General features: G+C 36.7%; 1 protein-coding gene across 4 annotated transcripts in view; it reads left to right on the top strand.

Annotated features, from left to right (window-relative positions):
- PDE1A (phosphodiesterase 1A) overlaps positions 1–21,387 on the top strand; it is a 142,130-nt gene that overhangs the window by 59,440 nt on the left and 61,303 nt on the right. The window contains exon 1 of one of the 4 annotated variants that reach the window (XM_058028587.1): positions 8,780–8,967. The exons of the other annotated variants lie outside the window; for them this stretch is intronic. Within the exon in view, the coding sequence (XP_057884570.1) occupies positions 8,912–8,967 (56 nt within the window). The 5' untranslated portion in view covers positions 8,780–8,911. Of the gene's footprint in view, positions 1–8,779; positions 8,968–21,387 lie in introns of those variants that run through there. 4 annotated transcript variants of the gene reach the window in all.

Consider the following 21,387-nt stretch of genomic DNA (forward strand, 5'->3'; position numbering starts at 1 on the left):
AATCAGGTGAGCAAAATTAACACATTTTTTTAAGTGTGCAGAAGCCAGTAAGAACCACAGGGTGATTAAAGGAGCTCACTGTGATTAATAACTAAAAGTTAACCCATGTGATAAGGTATGAGTAGTTATCACATCTTTAACTTCATTGAATTAAGTGGATAAATAGCTGTTTAGTATTTTCTTTTTCAAGATCCCAAGCTTGCTCTAGTTATTGCAGCTTATTGTAATGATTTTTCCTCAGTAAAGGTAACTTTACAGTGTGAGAAAGGAAAATTTAGTCCTGATTTGATAATCAGGAAGAAGGAGTTTTTTGCAATAGCCTTTACTAGATCATAGGGGTGTAGAATAAATTAAGTTGGAAGGAACCTCCCCAGTCTGATTAGATTTTTGCAGGATATTATTAAGCTGAGTTTGGAAGAACTGGGTCTATTCTTGGAGTTCAAGGATGGAGATAACGTAATCTAGGGTTATTCTTTTTAAAATATCTGTCAATAGCTAAAGAACTCTGGCTTTATCACCTGTTCCACAATTAATACACGTACTTCAGCTGAGATGTTGCCATGAAACATGTTTATCAGAGAGAAAACATCATGCCTACTGAATTCTGGACCATGAACTTCTGGGACAAGTACTCTGGTTCTCTTTATGGAGAATAATGTAACATTGTGTTGAGAAAGCTTGGCTATTTATTGTGAAGTAATAAAAAACACAACTGGACAAAAGCTATTGCACCATAAAGCATAAATCAATGAAGTTTAAATAAAACTTTTTTAAGTTTTTGGAATAAATCCTCCAGAAGTTTAAGTAGTACAAAAACCCCTTGAAGAATTACAAATATTTCAATCTCTGCATATAGTTGCCCTTATATATTCTGAATAATCTATTCTAATATTGTACAGCTACAGCATGATATTTATAGTTCAGAAAGGGGTGTAAAGCAGCAATCACCACTGGGTTTTTTTGGTAATTCTCAAAATCAAGAGACTTGTGTCACACTGCTGTGTTCTGTAAGTCCTTTTATGTGAGGATCTCGTGAGAGGACACTGAGGCACAGTTCTGATATGCAAATGAAAAGCAGACAGACACATTTTTCTGTGAAGTTCTCCTGATGTGACGCCAGGTACGTGTGTGCCTGTGGTCAGCAGCTGATGGGGCTCTGTGCTCTGCCTGCCAGGGCTCTGCAGGAAGTCACCAAGAAAATCCAAGGCATATCCCTGCTTGGAAAAAATGCTGGGGAGTGGGGAGGAAGCAGGCTGGAAAGGATTGGTGATCACTGTTAACTTTGGGCAAGAGCAGCTCCAAAACCTTGTGCAAGTTGTCAGAGTAGGTGGGTTCAGCTGTGTGTTCTAACACCCAGACCTGTGAAGTTTAAACATGGAAATAGGCTGTTAGCTGAAATGGGCTGGGCACGACCTTACAGCCACACTTGTGCTTAAATAGCCTGCGGGTGGAAGGGCTAATTCTGTCTTTTGCTTGCTGATAGCTGCCCTGGTCTGCACGTCAGAGAAAGCTATGAATTTAAGTAGAACATTTGGTTATCAAGCACTTGAACTCTGTCAAGCAATATGCATCTCTGAAATAGCAGGAAAAATGTGTTTAGCATCTGGGCAGACTGGATTAGAGAGAAGAAGGCTAGAGGCATTTGCTTGAAAGTACTGTGCCTGCCTGTGATGCCTGCCCACATCCCTAGGCATGTGGGATACTTCTGATAGTTTCAGGAAACTACTTCTTCCACTAGCGGCTTCATATGCCTTTACCATTGCTTGTGGGTGGAGTTTCCCCATCTGTATAGCAGATGAAAATTTTGGGCAAGCAGTCAGCACAGGAGATCTTAACTGAGCTGAAAAATATCTTATTTTGGAGTACAAAAACTTTTCAAGATCATAGTGAAATAAGGTATATATTTCAGTTTGATTCTGAGGAATTTCTTTGTAAATGGGAACAAAAGCTGAGGCAAATTGTGGAGCCTTTTCAAAAGAAAAATGTAGCTAAATAATCTGAGTTTCTTCATCAGTACCTTTCAGTGACATGTAAATGCTAAAAGGAAATTAAATGTTTTTAAAAGTATGTCTTGAGAATGTTCCTGGGGTTAGTAGTAAATAATTAAAAATATTGTAAATATCGCACATGAGAAACACCATCCCTCCATTCTCTGCTGTAGAACTGTTTCTTCAGTAAACTGGGTCAGAAATGTTGTCATATTAAAATGTGCTCTCTCTCCCAGTGGCTTACAAAGCAGTTTTGTTTCTACATAACAAAATTGCTTTTTATGTTATGAAATCTTGGCATCAATACATCTCTGAACATCTACCCCAAAATATGACAACTGATTTTAGTACTGAATGAATAATAGGCAGTAATAGTCCCCTAGAGTGGCTGTTTTCTAAGAAGCAATAGAACTGGCAATGGGGAATTCAATCACTGTGTATCAGAGACAAATTTAGAAAAGATGAAACAAATTTAGGATATGTGTCATTTAATGATACTGGAGTATGTATCTCATCCTGTGGGAGAACTTTGGAAACATTACACAATTATTCTCATGTGGTTTGAGCAAAAGAAAATGTTATGCATTATTGTGTTTTTTGAGCATAAGACTTATAAATGATTTGTGGATGAAGAAAACCCCATTATTCTTGCTTATTTTAAAAGCAAAAACCAGTCACTTTGGTAACAAATAGCAGCACCGAGTTTCACAGCTAAAGGTCACTTGGAAACAAGGATGTTTTCCAAATGGGCTTCCAATGAGCCCAGATTTCATGAATGTAATTTGAATTTTACAATATTGAAGAGTTACCATTAGTTCCACGAATTTGTCAAGAACTGAAGAACAACCTCATGATCATTTTGAACAGGATGCAACTGAAAATCAAGAGTTTTTTGATCTGACTGATTATGGGTTTTGACACTCTAGAATCCTCTTTCTTTAATTTAAGATTTAGATAAAATAATGAAGGTATTTTTCTTTACAGTGGGAGATTGACTTCATAGATTTATGACAGATTCTCCAATATTAGGAATATATTGGATAGAAATATACCATAGTGTCTGATGTGATTATTGTCATGTACTTTTGCTATTCTTCACATTTCCTCATTTAATACTCAAATGTTGAGTATTAAATTTGCCTTACCTGGGCTACTAGTACTTCTGCACTTTGAAAAAATAATTAAAAAAAAAAAAAGAGGAAAGTCAAAATAAAAATGACAGGTTTAAAGCTTGCAAGATTTGCAAGTTGATGCACTTTTTCTGTTTATTAATCTTTGATTTAATTGGGAGAAATCTGCATTAAGCAGCACCATAGAATGTAGCAGCAAACATGAAATGATTGCTTTAATCGAGTACCTTACTGAAAACTTCAACTTTTTTCCCTTTTTTTTCATAACTGATATTAATATTGTAGTTTGTTAAACAAATCAGTTATTTACCTGCAAACATGCATCCACTGTGTTGTAAGAGTTGCAATATGACCTCATTTTATCATTTACCTATGCAGCAAGGAAAGAGGAGAGGTAATATATGTAACTTTCCAAAGTAATGGAATGTTTGCATTTCAAAATGACTCAGGGCGTTTTAAGTGGTCTCTTTATTCCCATTTAACCATCTCATAGATTTGGAGCAATAAACTCATCTGAAACCATTATCTGTGGTTTTTGAGCTAGACAGTCTTATGACTGTGTTAAATAAAACAGAATTCAGCAGAATGATGAATGCAAACATCAGGACTGGAATCTGTAGGAAAAGCCTTGACCTTGGTTTAACGGCTAGGTTTGGCCAGGCAGGTAGTTTCCAGTCACTGTGGAGCCTTGAGGCTGGAGATTTGGGCAATGGAACTAATCCCTGCTGGATTTTCAGCGTGCAGGAGAATCACCAGGCACAGAGTGGCAGGAATTAGCCTGGGAGCCAAGAGAATCTTGTCCTGTTTCCCATGACCCCTGGTACCTATCTTCTCATGTTCCTCAGGATCCCTATTTGTAGAACAGAGATAAAATTTGGTGTGCAAGTCTCAGCTTGTTTATAAAATGTCACAATATCCTTGGATAGAAAGTGCTGTGAAAATATAATCTATTTTACTAAATACATCCCCACATTACCAGGCTCTTTTGCTTTGTCTTAACATTTTAGCCCAGCTAATTTTTATGCAAATAAAACATGATAGCAAAAACAAAGAAGTTAATTCACAAGATATTAAGTACATTGTCATAAATTGTCATAATGATGGAAATTCCTGTGTCTCTGACAAACAGCTTTATATGTAAGTTTGCTCCTAGCTTTGAGTGCATGCCTTGGGATTGAAACACATTTAGTGGATAGATTTTTATTTTTAAATTTTCAGCAATTAAAGGAAAACACGAGGAAAGCCTAGATAACCTACTGGTTGTATTTATTCAGCATAGAAACTCTTTATCATGTATTCATTATAAAATATGAAGAACCACTTATTACTGCATTTATTTATGTGCATTGCTGTCTTTTGCTCAAGACTGAGTGGAGAAGTAAGGTAGATATAGAAGCTTGAAATTGCAGGAAGATAACAGAATCTCCTTCTTTACCCCAGAATAAGAAATTGGTAGAAATCCATTAAATTTATAATAGATTATTAATGGAGTCAGCTTTTTACATTACATTGACAATAAAGCAACCCTTTCCAAAGTGGCATATTTAGGATGAGGACAGAGTAGAATACACAGGTTATAAAAGAAATTCAAATAGCTTCTTTCTGTAGAGCTTTTAGCTTTTAGTTCTAAATGATAAAATGTGACAAATTACAGATTACTTCTAAATGTATTTCTTTCAAGCCATTTGATGTTTGATAGATTTCTATTTTTATGATTGTTTTCAACAAAATGGTTTCTTTTGCATAGCATATGTTTTCTTTGTGAGAATGGGCATGCATTTTTTTTAATCCCCTCTTTTAAGTTGAAACTTACTTTTGATTTTGGAAAATTCAAAAATGAGATTTTATATTTTCCATAAAATTATCCACTATTTCTAAAAGTGCTAAGTAACCTAAAATCACCATATTTTTATCTCTGTTTTTCAAATGAAGATAAATACTTTCTAAATTAAAACTAAGCAAAAAGCAGGTTTTTGTCTTTGTCTTTGAAAGTCATCAGGTCAGATTCATAGTTTTAATGTCACAACCTCTCCTTGTTCAAACTGATGAAAAAGATGTGAAGACAAGAAGGCTAAAAAATTTCCCTTGCACTGAATGTCCTTGCTTAGTAACTACAAAACATGAATGTTAGGGTTATTTTTCCTTGTTCCTGACGTAATTTTTTGTATTTTACCTTCCTGTTACAAAATTCTTCTTGCTGGGGAATGTGCAGGGTATGACTGTCCCTGACCTGGGAGGGAATTCCTGTCAGGACTCATGAGACTTCAGCACTTCAAGGCCTTTGCAGCTGCCCTGTCTCAGCTGAATTGAAGATTTTCTGGGCAGCCCAACAGGCTCAGTCACAGTAAATGAGTAAATGCATCTTTCAGCAGAAAGTGTCAGTCAGGAGTGGCAAGGGCAGTTAACAATTAAATGGTGCTGGTTTCTCCTGTGTCAGGAAACAGCTGGATGAGACTTCAATCTTTTCATGTTTTTCTTAGAAAATAGGAAAAGTCATGGGAACTTTCATACATTTTTGGTACTATTATGCTCCTCTGCTGATGCACCTATTCTTTTTCTTTCTATTTTTCTTTCTCTTTTTCAGGTACCTGTTATTATGACAAAATTTCAGTAATGCCAGTAGTATCTGGTACATATGCAAAGCTGTAATAACATGAATATGCCCTGGTGGGTGAGCCTGAATGCGCCCTTTGGTCTTATCTGACTAACAAATGACTTTTTAACCTCTAGAAAGACACTCAGAGATATATTGCTGTGGAGAATCTTTTCAGAGGTCACTGAGTGGTAAGATGGATTTGTACAGCCATTGGGAGTTTGGTGACAAGGCAGAATCACAAGTGAAAAGAGAATATCCTCTTAACCTTTAGGTCTCCCTTTCAGCTGGCACTCAGTGACCTACAGCTCATGTGATGCACAGAGAAAGCATGTTGTTCCATGTTGTTTCTTATATTATCCCAAACATACAACCTTTTCCAAATTCAGTTTGACTATAGGGGCTAATAGCCAAATTTAGATAAAAACATTTGCTTGGAATAACTTTGGAACTTCTTAAAATTAGCATTATAGGGCACTGGGGTTTCTGGGAAGGTTTTATTTTAGGCTCCAGTGACGTGATATGGTGTGCTGTGCAATTCTACAGCAAAATAACTGGCATTATTTGAAAGGTTAGTAGTATTTTCCATTGTTCACAAATGAGGCTTCCTAATTTAGCAAATAGGGCTTCCTACCTTTGCAAAACTGCAAATATTCCAATTACAGATTTGCACCAGAGCAAAGTGTTCGCAGAAGCATGAGCTGAACAATTTTGTCTCAGTGCTGTGACAGCTGTGTTCAGGTGTCTGCTGTGCAGCTGCCCCTGTGTGGGGCCAGGGCTCTTCTGTTGTCTTAGGCGGGTAAGAAATCTCAGAAAATCATTGGGATTTGAAAAGAGTTGAAACAGTTATTGACAGGCCTGCTTTTTTTCTCAGTTTTATAGACTCTTAATATGTTTGGATAGTTTCCTCAAAAATAAAGCGAGTAGTCTTATTTTAGTAGAATAGATTGTATAAAAATAGAAGCATGTGTTTATTTATATTACTTTTATGATGACTTTTTAGGAGAAAACTTCTATATGGCAATAGTTGTGCCATAGGCCAGAACCAAGTCAAGTAACTTCTAGTAGCTGGATTCTCTCTAAAGCAGCCTAAGATGGTTGTATCTCACTTTTTACAGTGCTGAGTGAATGGAGGTAAAAGAACAGAATTGCCACCTTCTTTGATGAGAATCTCAAAAACAGCTTTGTGTGAACATATAAAGCTGCTACATTAAACACTTGCATAGATATCACAGATGTTTTCCACAGCCTGGACACATATGTTTTCTAGTTTGTAGTGGATGAAGTGAAATTGTGTTGACAAATGCTGTTTTCTTTTAAAAAGGGGAGATACTAAGACTTTATGTATTGGGTTGTTGTATGCAATGGTACCTGTTCGTACCTGCATAATGATATTCATACCTGCATGATGATTTTCAGAACATTGGGAAATGGGAAACTCATAAGCATTGCTGATCATCCCTTAAAGAATGGTACTTGTACCATGGCCATGGCAAAATAGCAGGGAGAATGTTGAGGTGGCTCTAAATTCTACATATAGAAAGATCTTAGGAAAGTTACTGCAACTGGTTTAGTAAATTCCTCTTATTGGCCTGTGGTATAAAGTATCCTACAGAAATTATTGTCCGTAATTTTTTATAAATGGAACTGGAGCTAAGGAAAGCTAAGCCTGTACCTCCTGTCAGATAGACTTTTCAAATCCCTGTGGTCCTAGTTAAAATACGAATTCAGGTGCAGTATCATTAAATCCAGGCAGAATTTTGGTAATTAGCCCTTTAACATTCATTAACATTCATTTGTTTTTCTGTCAGATGCTGATTCTTTTTCTCCAACTATGAGTGTTAGCTCAACATAAAAATACATGTCTCAAAGTCCAGTGTCCATGGTACTTACACAATTTGAACTCTCTAAAAATATTCTTGTTTTGCAAATTAAATGTTTTGGTCCTCACATAGACCTAAAAATTGTGGTTGGTCATGATAAACCATTTTCCCATTATTTTTGGGTTATTTTAATATAGATTATGTTGATAAACTATCTTTTAAGACACTCTCATTTTATGTAGCTTTTTATTATTAGCTCATTTCTGAAAACTGGCTTTGAGATAACCATCACATTTAAACAAGTTTGTCCGTTAGTTCCTTTTCTGCCCTCACGTGAAAGTAGATGGGTATTATTTGGAAGGATTTTAAGGTCAAATGAACAAGAGAAGGAGAGGTGAAAGGCTGAATTCCAGCTTTGTGTGTGATAAGCAGTGATGTCAGCCATGTTGGAGGGGTCAGGTACCATCTCACACAGCTGACTGTGGAAAGAAATCTCAGCTGGTCTCTCCCCAGGGAACCACAGTGTGTGTCCCTCCTTTTGGAAGGGAGAGGGAAGCAGCTGGGAAGATTCAGTACTGGGAGACAGGAAAGAGGAGGTGGGAGCTGTTACACTGGAGCACTCACATGTTCCCTGGGTAACCTGGTAGTCAGACCTAGTAACTAATAAACTGGATACAAAATAGAGCCCAAGATCAGAGAACAGAGATAATTTCACAAAATGAAAACATTGCCATAGATTTTATCTCATTGGTTTGGTTCCCATTTATGTTATGGCCAGTATGTTATTTGCCCAGCAGTGGAGATGGACTAAATCTCTGCTCCTTTAGTACCGTTCTGGTGGTGTAAAAATGTCTGTGGTGTTAAGAATGTATGCTGCTTTCCTATTCAGATTACTTAGGCATCACACTTAACTGAGAAGTGGAGTAAAACCTGGGGGGCATGGTGGAAGTGGTGAAAAGTCCTTTGCTAAATCAGGTTATAATCAGTCACAGAAGGTGAGGAACTGTACAAAAAAAGGGGTAACTGTGCTCCTGACATGTCAGAAGACTGCAGTATCTATGTGCTTGCTCTGTCTGTGGCTTTCTCTCTTTTTCTGTTCTCCTCACGACACATGTACGAGACCAGGCTTTTTATGTCATACTGCAGCAGTAGCACCATCCCACACACTCTCTGTCTCTGAGAAGTGTAACCCTTCTCTTGCTTGTCTTCAAGAAGATTTCAGTGATTTCTGAACTGAGTATCTTCTGCCTGAAGGAGTGTGTCTGCTTACCTGTACAGAGCTGACAGCCTAGGCTTGCATCAGTGGCTCAGATACAGTATCTAGTGCCATTTGAGACACCCAGGGGTGCCTGAGACATCCACCCAGGGCTGGCAGACATGACCCAGGACCAGCAGGACACCTGCGCTCTTCTGGAGCAGCAGCTGGCGACCAGGTGAGGTACCCCAGGGCATCTGCACTGCAGCAAGATGCCTGTCTTAGGGAACTGATTTGAGCCTCCTGTTTCTGGGCATGCTGTATGATAAGTGTATAAAATGACTAATTAAGCTCCTGGTTTGGTTTTTTTTTTGTTCTGAGGCCAAGTTGCACAAATCTGTAATTACATCGTCTTCCTCTGGCTGCTAATGGAACTGCTTGTACACGTAATTGCTGACTGCTGTGGGTAAAATGTACAGAGCTGAGCTCTCCCTCTCTGGGTACTCTGCCTAGGCAGCTGCTCCTCTTGACAGGAACTTTTATAAATGACAGACCATTCCAAATTTGTCTTGTTCACAATATTACGGAAACAAAGCCACACAACTTCTTAAGCTGATAACTAAAAATGAGCATGTGTATTTTTGCACAGAAGGCTTTGCACTTCAGGGATTGTAAAATCTGTCAATTCTGGCAGCATACAATTTGAAAGAAGCAAAAGACTAGATTATACAGCATCTCTTTCTGAGACCAGATTTATGTTTTGTGTGCCAGAACTACATTAAGCAAATCCTCTTCTTCCTTCTAAAGGAGCTAGCCAGCTTGTAGCTCTCAAGAATTTTCTTTTTTCAGGGATAAACATTACTTTGAAAACTTTTCCATGCACCTGGGTGGTGACCAAAGACAACAAATAATGGAACAGGAAACCATAATTCAATTCTTTACTATATAGAAAGCCTTTCAGATGACCTAACCAGCTTTTTAAAGAGATTGATTTGATTTTTTGGCTGCTGGAAATGGAAAATCTGTCTCTTTTATTGTATTGTGTGTGCATTTAATCAGTTTGTAATCGTCTCCTTAGTTCTGTGCCTACACTGCTTTTCTTTCTAGTTCAGAGAACAAGACAGAAAACCAGGCTAGAGTATTCCCAGTGAGATGGCTTTTGAACATACAAAAGTTGCAGACTGAACTGGTGGCATGGCTTTAGATGCTGAGGATTTAGAACAAAATCAGTATAAGAGGGACATTTCTATTGTTCCTTAAGCATTTCCTGGCTTGAGAAGTGTATTGGTAGCAGTTGTGGCATATAATAGCTTTATTATGAATGCTTCTCCCCCACCATATCTACAGTTAATTATCTATTTTGTTAATACTTTTTCAAGTCTCATTTAAGGTTTTGTTATAACATAATACCAAGAACTGAAATGTGTGCCACCCCTCAAACCTGAAGACAGACTGGACTGCCCTTTAGGATGGCTCCTTTCCTTTGACCTCACTTGAGAAATCACACAGGCAGCAAAGTGATTTCTGGCACTGTTTGTTAGGTCATGGGAGGAAGCCAATTCCTCCAGTACACCAGGTATAGGCAATGCCTTAAAGAAAAGGCATTAAAAGAAAATTTTAGATTTACTGTGGCAGTGGATCTTATTCTTTCTTGGTGGTGTGGTTTGGTTTTTGTTTTATCCCAGATATTTCCATCTTGGTGAGCTCTGAAGCTGGTGCCAATGGCCAGCCCTCTGTATCAATAGACAGGTTAATGTTCAATGGAGCTTTTGGCTTCATGCCAGTTGTGATTCTTTAAGCAATTTAACACAGTGTTTCTTCCTTTCTGATATTTATAGATATTTTCAATTGATGTGTGCCTCTCTGGAGAGAAATAACTGAACTGAAATTTTCTGTCATTCTATCAAAATTGACTGAAAAAAGCAGGAACAAAAATCTACACTCTGCCTTCAGGAACATTTACAATTTCTACATAGTAGATGCATTATGGTCCAGTTCTCCAGAACCTTTACCTTGTTTAACACATCCAATAATCCCATCTAGAATATTTGCTTTTTAAACATACATTGGTAATATAGGCAAAATATTTGCTAAATATAATAATTAATATTTATTGCATATCTGTGAAAGAAGTATAAAATGCAGAAATCTGAATGTGTTGGGTTGAGCAGATCTTTAGATCAGGTACTTTTGTACAAGACAAAAGTCTCCAGCACAAGACATCTGTCCTGAGATGGCAATTTTGTGTCCTGTGTAGTTGGCTTCATAGAGTCAAATGCAGCATTAAGATTAAACTTTGAAGGAGATAATTATTCTTTTCTCTTAGATATTGAACTAGCTGAGGTATTATAGTTGTAATGCATATATGTTCTTTCGTAAATAGCTCTTTTTTAGGTGGTCTGAGCTTAGAAAATATGGAATTTGTAATCCTTTTTTGGAGCTGAAAACATGTTCATAGTGGTTTAAAATAATGTTAATAGTAATTTATTACTTAGCTGTAAGAGGAAATTTAATTTCATTAAAAGAAACATAAATGGGAACTTTCTATGTTAATTTCCTTTTCAATTCTTACATATATGATTTCTGTTCCTCCTTCTCTGTCAGTGCTTTACTACCTGCTACTCTCTGAAAAGATGGGTAAATTGCCTTAATTATGTGTATGAAGAAAGTACAGAATTGTGAATTCATATGCTTATTTTCATAGCTGGACACCCTGGCTCTTATTCCATTCTGGTGTCCTGGTCTGAGAGTCCATGGGGCAGATTACCAGATCAGTAAGGCAGGGAACTGGGAACAGACTGGGGGCTGTTGTTGGGCTGCTGAGAGTTCTCCTGATAAAGCAGATATTCAGGAATTGGCTGATCTGTATTACGTCAGCTGAGCAGAGGTCTCTGCACTCAGTGATGCAGCGCAGCAGAACAGTCCTTATCAGATGGTCCTTATCAGATGATCCATGTGAGAATCAGCTGCTTAAGGCATAAAGTGGTTCTTGTGTCATATACCACTCTGAACATTCAGAAAAAAAGTAAAGTGACTGCAAAAGGCTTCCACTTTCTGTGCTCTGCTGATAAGTTTTTTTGGCAATATACATGCTTAGTTTCCATAAGGAAATGCTAATTACTCAAACCCAGAAGCTTTTCTGATACTGTACAATTTTCAGTGAAATTTTGCTTGAGAAAAACATCCATTCTCATCCTAGCCTACTTGATGATATCTATATTATTTGGAAATAGCTTTTTTGTTTTCTTCCAGGGATTTATTGAAAGGTTGCAAAACTTTTGTGCTTTTGTTTTCTGTATTAAGTTATATGAATGCCTATAGCCCTAATTGTAAACATAAATGTCAAATACTACAATTGTGTCAAATCTGAATGTGGAATGGAACAGGTAACTTTAGGAGAACCACTGTAACATTAGTACAAAATTAGACATTCTCATTTTAAATTTTAGAAGGACAGCAAAATCCAGTAGCTAAATAAAAGTAGTCCTGTTCTATAGGAGGCTGCTGTAAATGTTCTTACAGATCACATAATTACATTGTGTAATCCAACAGGAGAGTAACTGCTGAGACTTTTTGTTATTGTTAGAGAAAACATAACACCATTAATCCATCTTACAGCAGTGTTTATATTTTTAATAATTATGAGCTGCTAGTCAAATGTAATGACAGGTCTACCAAATAGAAAATCCATAAGCATAATGAATAGGATTATCATGATATTTTTATCTTATCTTCTTTTTAAAATTCAAAATGTCTAAAAGGTCTGAAAATTCTCTTAAATGACTTTTATGGAGCTCCTATAATCCTATTTGTAAAAGAAAAGATTCCAAGTTCATTCACTGATGTAGGTCTGCAAAATACTGTTTAAAGATTTTTCTGTTTAAATAAGATTTAGGAGACAGTATGTTTTGGAAAAGTGCCACACTTGTACAAATGTGGGATTGGGAAGTGCTGACAAGATTCAGAAAGGCAACTCAAAACCAACCTTATTTATCACAAGAAGACATTCGAGCAAATCTAAAGAAAAAGTAATTATAATTTCCAAAGCAGATCTAGGCCTAACATGTATTAAATTTACACTGTTATAAAAGATGCTACTGAAAAACACAGTGAGGCTTAAGGTAGCATTTATCCCACCACCAATGAATGGAAAATTTGATTGCTTTATGAGACACATAAAACTGATAGTTTAAGACATGTTTTTTTAAACCTTCTGCTAGTAGATATCTGTTGGAGTTAAATGGTGCATGCATTAAAAGATTGAAAAATCAAATAATTATTTTGTTAAAGATTATGTGTTTTCCTCTAAGGACATTTCATGTAATTTCAAAATCATTCTGGCATGTACCAAATGTAGAACTTGGAGCTTGTAAGAGGCTCTCCAGCATTTCAACAGAAACCAACTATCCTGATCAAATTGGTTCTTGGGATGTAACAAGTCTGGGGTGAGGAAAAGGAAGATTCTTCCCAACGAAGTTTAGTGCTAAGTCACAAGTTCCAAGAGTCTGGATGTGTAGATGTGGGTATAGTAAGAGACAGCTTGGTGCTTGTGTTGTTTGAGGAATACTTGTGTAATGAATCCCTCCTCTGTGTGTGGGAGAGCTGTTGTGTCTTGCAAGTCCCAGAGTCCTGCCTTACTGGCACCAGTCACTTGGCTCAGCTGCTTTAGGTATTTTCAGGAGTGAAATGCTTCTGAAGAGCACTGCAAATTAGTTTGGTGCATTTGAAGCACGAACTGTGCGTCACTGGTGACAACAGTAAAATATCCCTCATGAACTGTTAATCCATGCATCTTTATCATATGCATGAGGTATTAATGAATTCTCTCTCTGATGACTCTTACCTGTCTTCATAACTGAAGTTGTTAGTGGCTTTGTAATGAAACTTTTATATATAAAAAAAATGCAGGTACTCTTCACTTAGAAAACATAATTTTGTTTTTTCATGCCATTATACCAAAATGTGATCGAAAGCACACATGCTTGTGTGAACTAATTGAGCTCCTCTGTGTGCTGTGAGTTTCATGCCACCTAAAATGCTGACCTGTAATGCCTAACAGAAAAACCTGTATCATTGCTAGAGCTGGACTCAGCAGACTGATCTGTAGCAAGCTGCCCTGCCTAGTGATCTGACTGCTATATACTTTCGAGGGTGATCCTTTCATATTTTAGATAAATATGGGAAAAAAATTGATCTTAAAAACTTAAAGTGAAGATGTGTATTAATAAAATTCCTCACTGTGGGAGCTATACAGCTCTGTGTAGGATATTTTGTAGTTGAAAGCCAAGGTGAATGAAAATGCCAACTTAGTGATGTTGCTCTTCAGTTCACCATTTTGGCATGACTGTGTGAGTGCAGAGTTGAATGGCAGGAAAAAATCTCAGCCAGACACCGAGAAATGAAAATAGAAAAGATCAGGCTCAGTTTAGATCAAAAGGAACACAAGTGAGGAAGGCCTATAGGGGCAAAGTCAGTATTTCCCATGCCTGGCCCCAGGATTAAAAGGAATGCTAAAGAGGTTAAGGAGGTTTTCATGACTGGAACACGAAAATGCAGAGTGTGCATCCATGAGTCCTGGCAGGAACATGTGGAGAGAAGAGGGAACTGCCTATGCCCCATCAGAGCTGGAGGCAGCTGGGAAGGAATGAAAAGATGAATGGCAAAGCAGATGAAGATACAGATTTTGTTGCTCTAATCTTTGAACTTGTATTTATGTGTCCTTAGGATAAATGGAACAATGATCATTGGCATTTACCTCCTATTTAAAAAATGTCCATCTCTTAACATCTTTCATAGGCTTCAGAAGAAAAGGGACTGTAAGTGCACGGTGCAGTTAGACTTGTGAGGTTGGTGCAATTAATGAAAAAGACTCACAGGCTGGATTTTTAGCCTGAAATCATTAGGACAGTCTGGTTTGTAGTCAGAGGGGATAAATCACTAGGGTACAAGTCAGAAATATACCTCATAAAGGAATGATTTGCATTGTTAAATTTTATGTTGTCATACTTGGGGGCTAATGTCATGTGTAATCAAATATGTATCTGCATGTCAAGCTATGCCTCTGAAATTAATTAATGTCATTTCTGTAAGCATGTTTGGGGTGGAGGTGCCAAGATCTCTTTTTTCAATATATCAGAATCTAGCAGAGTCCTGGTGGTTGAGTAAGAGCAGAAATTAATTTAATCTTATTTTGATTAATCCTCTTTAAGAGTTATTGTAATTTCTGAGATCATTTTGATAAGGTTTATTTCTTTTAATTGTAAGAATATTTTAGTCTGCTCTTTTTTGTCCTTTTAATGGTGCTCCAATTTGAATTTTATTAAGGGTAATCCAGAAAAGAGTCTGAGATTAACTATTCTGGATTAAAATTTAAACTAAGTACCATGATATGACATCAAAATAATAGTCATTCAATAATGAATGAAAATCTTAAGAGTAGACAACAGTTATTTTATGGCAAAGCATATTTTAAATACTCCCTGGATTAACTTCACATTAAATCTGATTCACCACAATACAAATACCTTTCCTTAATACCTGATTTAGGATATACTGGGGGAAAAATTATTACATTGTTTTTTACTTACATTTCTTCTCCATGTGAAATACTAACATGTATCCAACAGTAGAATAAAGATTTTCAGATATAGGCTGATGTATGCAGAGTTAGGATCACTTTTGTCAGACAGCAAATTGCAAAGATTAAGAAAACTGAAGATTAATAAAAACATTACAGAAAATACTAAAAGTCCTTTGATCTCCAAACAGTTATGCCATGGACTATATGTTTTTCTTTGGGTGCTCCTATGCCTGCTTTTTTGTCACTGTTAGTTGTTCCTGCATATATCACTTTAATTGAATGTTTCTGGGCCTTTAGCAAATTTCTTCATAAAAATACATTTTTGCTAGTGTAGTTACTTCCAATGTCTATACTTTGTCATATTCCCGTTTCCTTCATGTTCCTTGGGTTTTTATTTTAGAGGGGCTCTTTTACATGATTTTTTGTATGCTCTCAGTTAATTAATCAGGCATTTCAAACAGCTCTCCTAGAAAGGATGCAAATACACGTTTTAACAGCTTTTGCATCTGCCTCAGATCTTAAAAAGATAGATTTAGATCTCTCCATTGTTTGATCTCACAGCGCTATGGGGAGTGCACTTTTTCTACTTCAATTTATATGTAATGTATTTTTATGTGGGAATACTTCTAATAAGTTTATTGCTATGAAGTTTTTAATAAGCTGGAGCAAAGTTTTCAGCTGTACATTAACCTTTCATTTGAGTGTTTTACTATATCTTTGGTTTTCTGTACTTAGGTGTATCCTCTCAATGTTAAGTTGAGAGGGTTTTTTTCCCTTCCTTTGTGCGTATCACTGCACAAGATGGAAACCCTTGTTTACCGTTGACACTGAAATCTCTCACACATTTTTCAGAATCATGTCCTTGAATCTTTAAATCCATTTAAAAACCACAGAGTCCACAGAAATGAGTGTTGAATAACTGAATCCCTAGTTATCAGTTGTGAAATATGCCATTAAGGAAACCTCAAACCCCACAGAAATGATGAGCTGAGATATATATAAAATGGCTTAGAAGGCTCACTTGCTGGTAGAATCAAATACAGGGAATATTCTGAGCACTGCAGAGGAGATGGCCAGGCCCTGGCCTGCAGGTCCAAGCCAAACAAGCACAGCAGCCACTGCCATTTGCTGACCTGGGAAGGTGTGGTGGCTGACCAAAACCATGATATCCATCTGATTCATCATCATCATTGTCACATTGTCTTTCCAGAGTGAAATTGCAGAGAGGCTGTAAACTCTCTCACTAGCCCTGAGCTCTTACTTTTGAGCTGTGCTTGGCTAAGGCATAGCTGTGAGCCCACATTGGCCAGAACTGAGCTGTTCATTAGCCTTGCACTTGGGTCCCTCGCTCCACCATCCATCCAAGAACATCCTGCATTGCATATTCATGGCATCATGTAGGTATCTGCAGGTGAAACCAATGTGTTGGTAGGAGACTACTGAACAAGGCACTTTCTCATTTGCATTAATTTTAGGAAATTTAACTGCTGCAGACTTTGCTGTACTCTTTCTCTCTGGTCTTTCTTCAAGCATTCCCTTGTGATCAATGCCTGGACTGTTTGCTGCTGTATGCAAACTAGCCTATTCTCCTCGAAACAGGCTTACTTCTCTGAGTATTTTAGATTGAAGTGAATAGCTTGATTTCAAAACTGAGAATTCCAATCAAAAATATGCTGCAGTAAATGATCTGAAAAGTAATGGAAAACAAAACAATGTATTGTTTGAGAATATGACAGGCAAAATGTAGTTACACTTTCTAAGAAACTGTTTTATTACCTATTTCACTTTTGTACACACAGACTTCTTCCTTAGTAAGTGTGTAAACAAACCTTATAATATTGAGTCAAGAACTGACTAGTTTTCTATTTTAAAATTAAACTATAACTATTAACTTGAAAGGAATGGCAATGCTTTGTAGAGAACTGAAGGATAGTGATTCATTCAGTAGAGTTATGAAAAATGAAGCAAAATTTGGGAATGTTGTTAGTCATGACAGTGAGTTGAACCTTTCAGGTTAGATTTCACACCCATAGAGAAGAACATTTAGGGATGTTGTACTGTCATCACTTTGAAAAAGTCACATTTTAATTTCTGCATTCTCAAAAGAGACAGACATTAAGGATAGAAGGTGGGTTCATTAGAAGGTGGGTTTGAAATTTTCTTATCAACAAATTCTTGCTAGACTCCCAGTAATTTTGCAGCTGAAAGCTCTTTCTGGTAAACAGAACATTTTCAAGCCATTTCACAAGTAATTAAACATAGCTGGATGTATTAATTCTGTGGTTAATTTTGAGACCAGTTTAGGACTTCTTTTAGAAAGTAATGGGGCAGTGTATCATTTAGCAACTAAGATGGTCAGTATTGTTTACATCATGAGTATTCTATGATCAGTTTGAGAACAAGGTTCTAAATTTTCAGTTGAATCTGCTTATAATATGTGTAAAGTGTATATGAAAGGGCAAATTTAAGTTGTCTAGGTATGCTAGATTTTCTCATTTTAAACAAAACAAGAAAAATAATGCTTTTGCTGTTAGGTTCTGGACTACACCTGAGGGATGCTGTATTTCAAACCTGGGACATCAACTGGAAACTATGAAAATATGTCAATAGGTCGATAATCAGGTTGGTTTAAAAATGGTTTAAAAGCATATCAGGAAAGACAACATGATTTGCATGTGAGGTTAGTACATCTTATTGCAGCAGAGGAGTTAAAGGGCTTTGTGGGGTGTGTATGAACACAATCTCATCCAAGTCCTGAGCACAGTATGGAAAACAAAGGCGGTTCTGGTAAGGATAGCTGCCTGTCTCTTCTTGGAGTCCTCTAGATTAGAGTCATGTAGGAGAAACTCTTACATGTTGTGTGATTTAAGGCAAAAAAATACCCTGCAAGAACTAAGGGATGGCCTCTAATCCAATCTGCCTTCCAGGCCTACAAACCTGAACCCTTTATACTGAAGTGCCAGGCACTCTGCAGGCTGGGGAGAATGACAGCTGTACACCAGCAGTGGCTACAAATGATATTTTATATGGTTTGATACACTTCCTGTCACAACTGTGTCCAGAACAAAAAAACAGTGAGCATACAGACCATACATACTGTCCACTCGATAATGGATTTAGTGTGATATTCTTCAGGAATTGCTTTTTAGGAAATATTTTTTTCTGATGAAGTCCAGGGTCTTTTATCTGATTAAGGCAACTAATCCTGAAGTATTCAAAGATGGAGCTATTCAAGAACAGTGAATTTCAGTTCCTTATCTTCCCCTGATTCAAATTTAGTATCCCATGTACAAATCCTAAATCAGGGTCTCATGTGTAAAGAAGAATGGCCATGTTACATTTCATCCTATTTATGAGCATTCTTACAAAATGTAGGAAAAATGTTCACCCCCTTGATTCTTTCCTCTTTAAAACACTTATCTTGCTCTGAAGTGTTTAAACTAATCTGATGTTCTACTTCTCATTACCAAGACCTGCTTTGAAGTACTTTATTTGGCAATTCTTCAGCAGAACATTTATTTTTAACAATTCCAAATGCCAGAAGTTAGTTTCACACATAACATAGAGTGCTGAATTCTAGCATCTCCTATTTTTTCCCTACATTTTAATTGCAGTATTGAAGTTTTAAATAAAAACCCTATTCATATTTTTACATTGCCATATACATTACATGTACTTTATTCTTTCTTCAGAACCACTGAGATGGTAATGATTTTACAGCAAAATTGTACTGTAATTACTACAGCTGTTGTGCTAAAGCATTTATGTCTTGCTCTGTCTTTTGAATGAAAAAATTCTTTTAGTGAAAATAGATTTGTTGAAGCTGTTAATTATTAAGTAGAAAAGACAATTAAGGTGGTGATATTTTTCTACAATAGTTTAGGCAGACTAAGATAACTCTTAAATGATTTCATGCAATAGTCTGTAATAGTTCATAATGCAAATATTTGCGACTTCTATATTTTACAATTTTACTCCAGAAATACAGGTCTGTACTTGGTTCCTCAGAACCCATGATACATATTAAAAATAAAATTCAAGATAAATTGGCTCTGTCATCCCATCTGGAAGGTGTGATGATATATTAAAAGTAAAACTTTTGTACTTTAGTACTTCAAGTATTTAAGTTTAGTTATAAGTAGAAAAGGAGGACTTCCAAGTCCACTGAAAAGTGAGAGCTTGGATCAAAGTAGGATTGTCTTGGTGATTATGTTGCTCTGTTAGTACGGCAGAACCAGCTACCCTGGTTCACCTGATAGCACAACTGTGTGTGCATGCGACTCCCTCCAATCGTGCAGACAGACTTCAGTAGAACTGATGTGAAGGACCTTGAAGGTAAACTGGATTGTTTTGACAGCATCAGATTGAAGAGATATTGTTACCTATACCTTTGTGCTATCAGATATGGGAGCAGTGGGGCAATTTTTCCCAGAAAAAGGAGTTGGAATGGATCATGCAGCTATGGCTGGGACACGACATCTGACCTTTTCTTAGACCAAGTATGAGGGACTGCCATTTCAAAAAACTCTTCTTCTCTACTGCATTTTTATAGAGGCCTTTAGGTAACCTCTGTTCACTTGATATATTATCAGCTGTCAGCTCTGTGTGTGTTGAGAGACATGCAAGTTGGCAAGAAAGGAGCTGGACCAGGCACTTGGTGCTATGGTTTAGTTGGCAGTGTGGTGTTGGGCCAAAGGTTGAGCTTGATGACCCTGGAGGTCTTTTCCAGCCTTAATGATTCTGTGGTTCTATTGCATACTGGGCAACAAAATACTTCACGCTCTGTCCAAAGAAGTCAGCAGGTCAGAAACAAGTATAAAATACTTTATAAAGAGGTGCAGAGTCCCCATATTACTTACTAGGATAAAGGTTCCACAGTTGCAGGTTTTTGATGTCTCAAAAAATCTGTAACTATTAAGCAACAAATTTAAGAGTTACCAGAAGTGTTACCTGCTAGGATTTAGCCACATTTATAAAAGTTGACCTGTGGTTTGCAGCAAGGATATTCTGTCCTGGCTCTAATTTCTTTCTCAGGAAAATGAAGATGTTAATTATATACAGATTATATAGTATTTACTGTAGTTTGATTCCACATAGAAATCATAGAACAAACTGTCATTATTTTCATGTTTCTGTATTATTTGCTCATATGTTATTTTATCAAGTAGAGGAAAGGATACTTGTGCTGTCATAGTTGAAGATTCTTTGATCATGGCTGAAGATTCTTTAATCATTGGGCAATGACATTATTTTACTGCTGAACACTTACCAATCTTGTCTCCTTAATGGCTGCGGAAATTGCACCAAAAAGGCTTTCAAAAGCAATGGCAGCAATATATTTTCTAAGTATTAGCATACAAAATATTTTCAGTACAAAGTTACCAGTTCTGTTTAATACAGTTTTAAATCAAAGAGCTTCAGTTGGCTTTTTATATGGTAGCTTGTTATCAATATTTTTAGAAGGGCTTTTTTACTTCTTTGCATGCCCTTTTCAAAGGATGAGTATCAACATTTATCAACCCACATTTTCTGGTCCCATGGTCTGAAGGAGATAATCTGCCTTTTAGCAGCTTTGATCACTCTGCTCAAAGCTGCTGTCTGCAGGAAAAATAAAACTTTTTAAAGCACTATTGGAAATAAGGGCTTTGTGCCTTTTCTATGTGCTTATCATATTAGCTCCAACAAGTTAAACATATCAAAGGTTGGCCATCATCTTCAAGCATGATTTTTTGATAGATGATGAGTTTGCCTTTGATTTCCCAGCTTGTTAGTGAATTCAGCAAGTACATGATGAAGATATTGAGACATCTTGTAGTATTTGGCAACTTCAAGATGAAATAGCTTTGGCTAGGACCCTATATAATGTATAGAGAATTCAGGAAAACCTTGTGGATTTAATTTCAATCTTCAGACAAAACATAAATATTCAGAAAAAGCCATTAGAAGAATAATTTGAAATTTTCAAATCACTCCTGTGTATTTTGATTGTCTTTGATTTCATGGATTGATCGTGAAATAGAAATGTCAAATAATGAAAATAGTAATTGAGACAATAGAAAGAGTTAAAGTGTTTAGGGT

The sequence above is a fragment of the Melospiza georgiana genome, chromosome 7 (assembly GCF_028018845.1).
Source record: "Melospiza georgiana isolate bMelGeo1 chromosome 7, bMelGeo1.pri, whole genome shotgun sequence".
Lineage (NCBI taxonomy): Eukaryota > Metazoa > Chordata > Aves > Passeriformes > Passerellidae > Melospiza > Melospiza georgiana.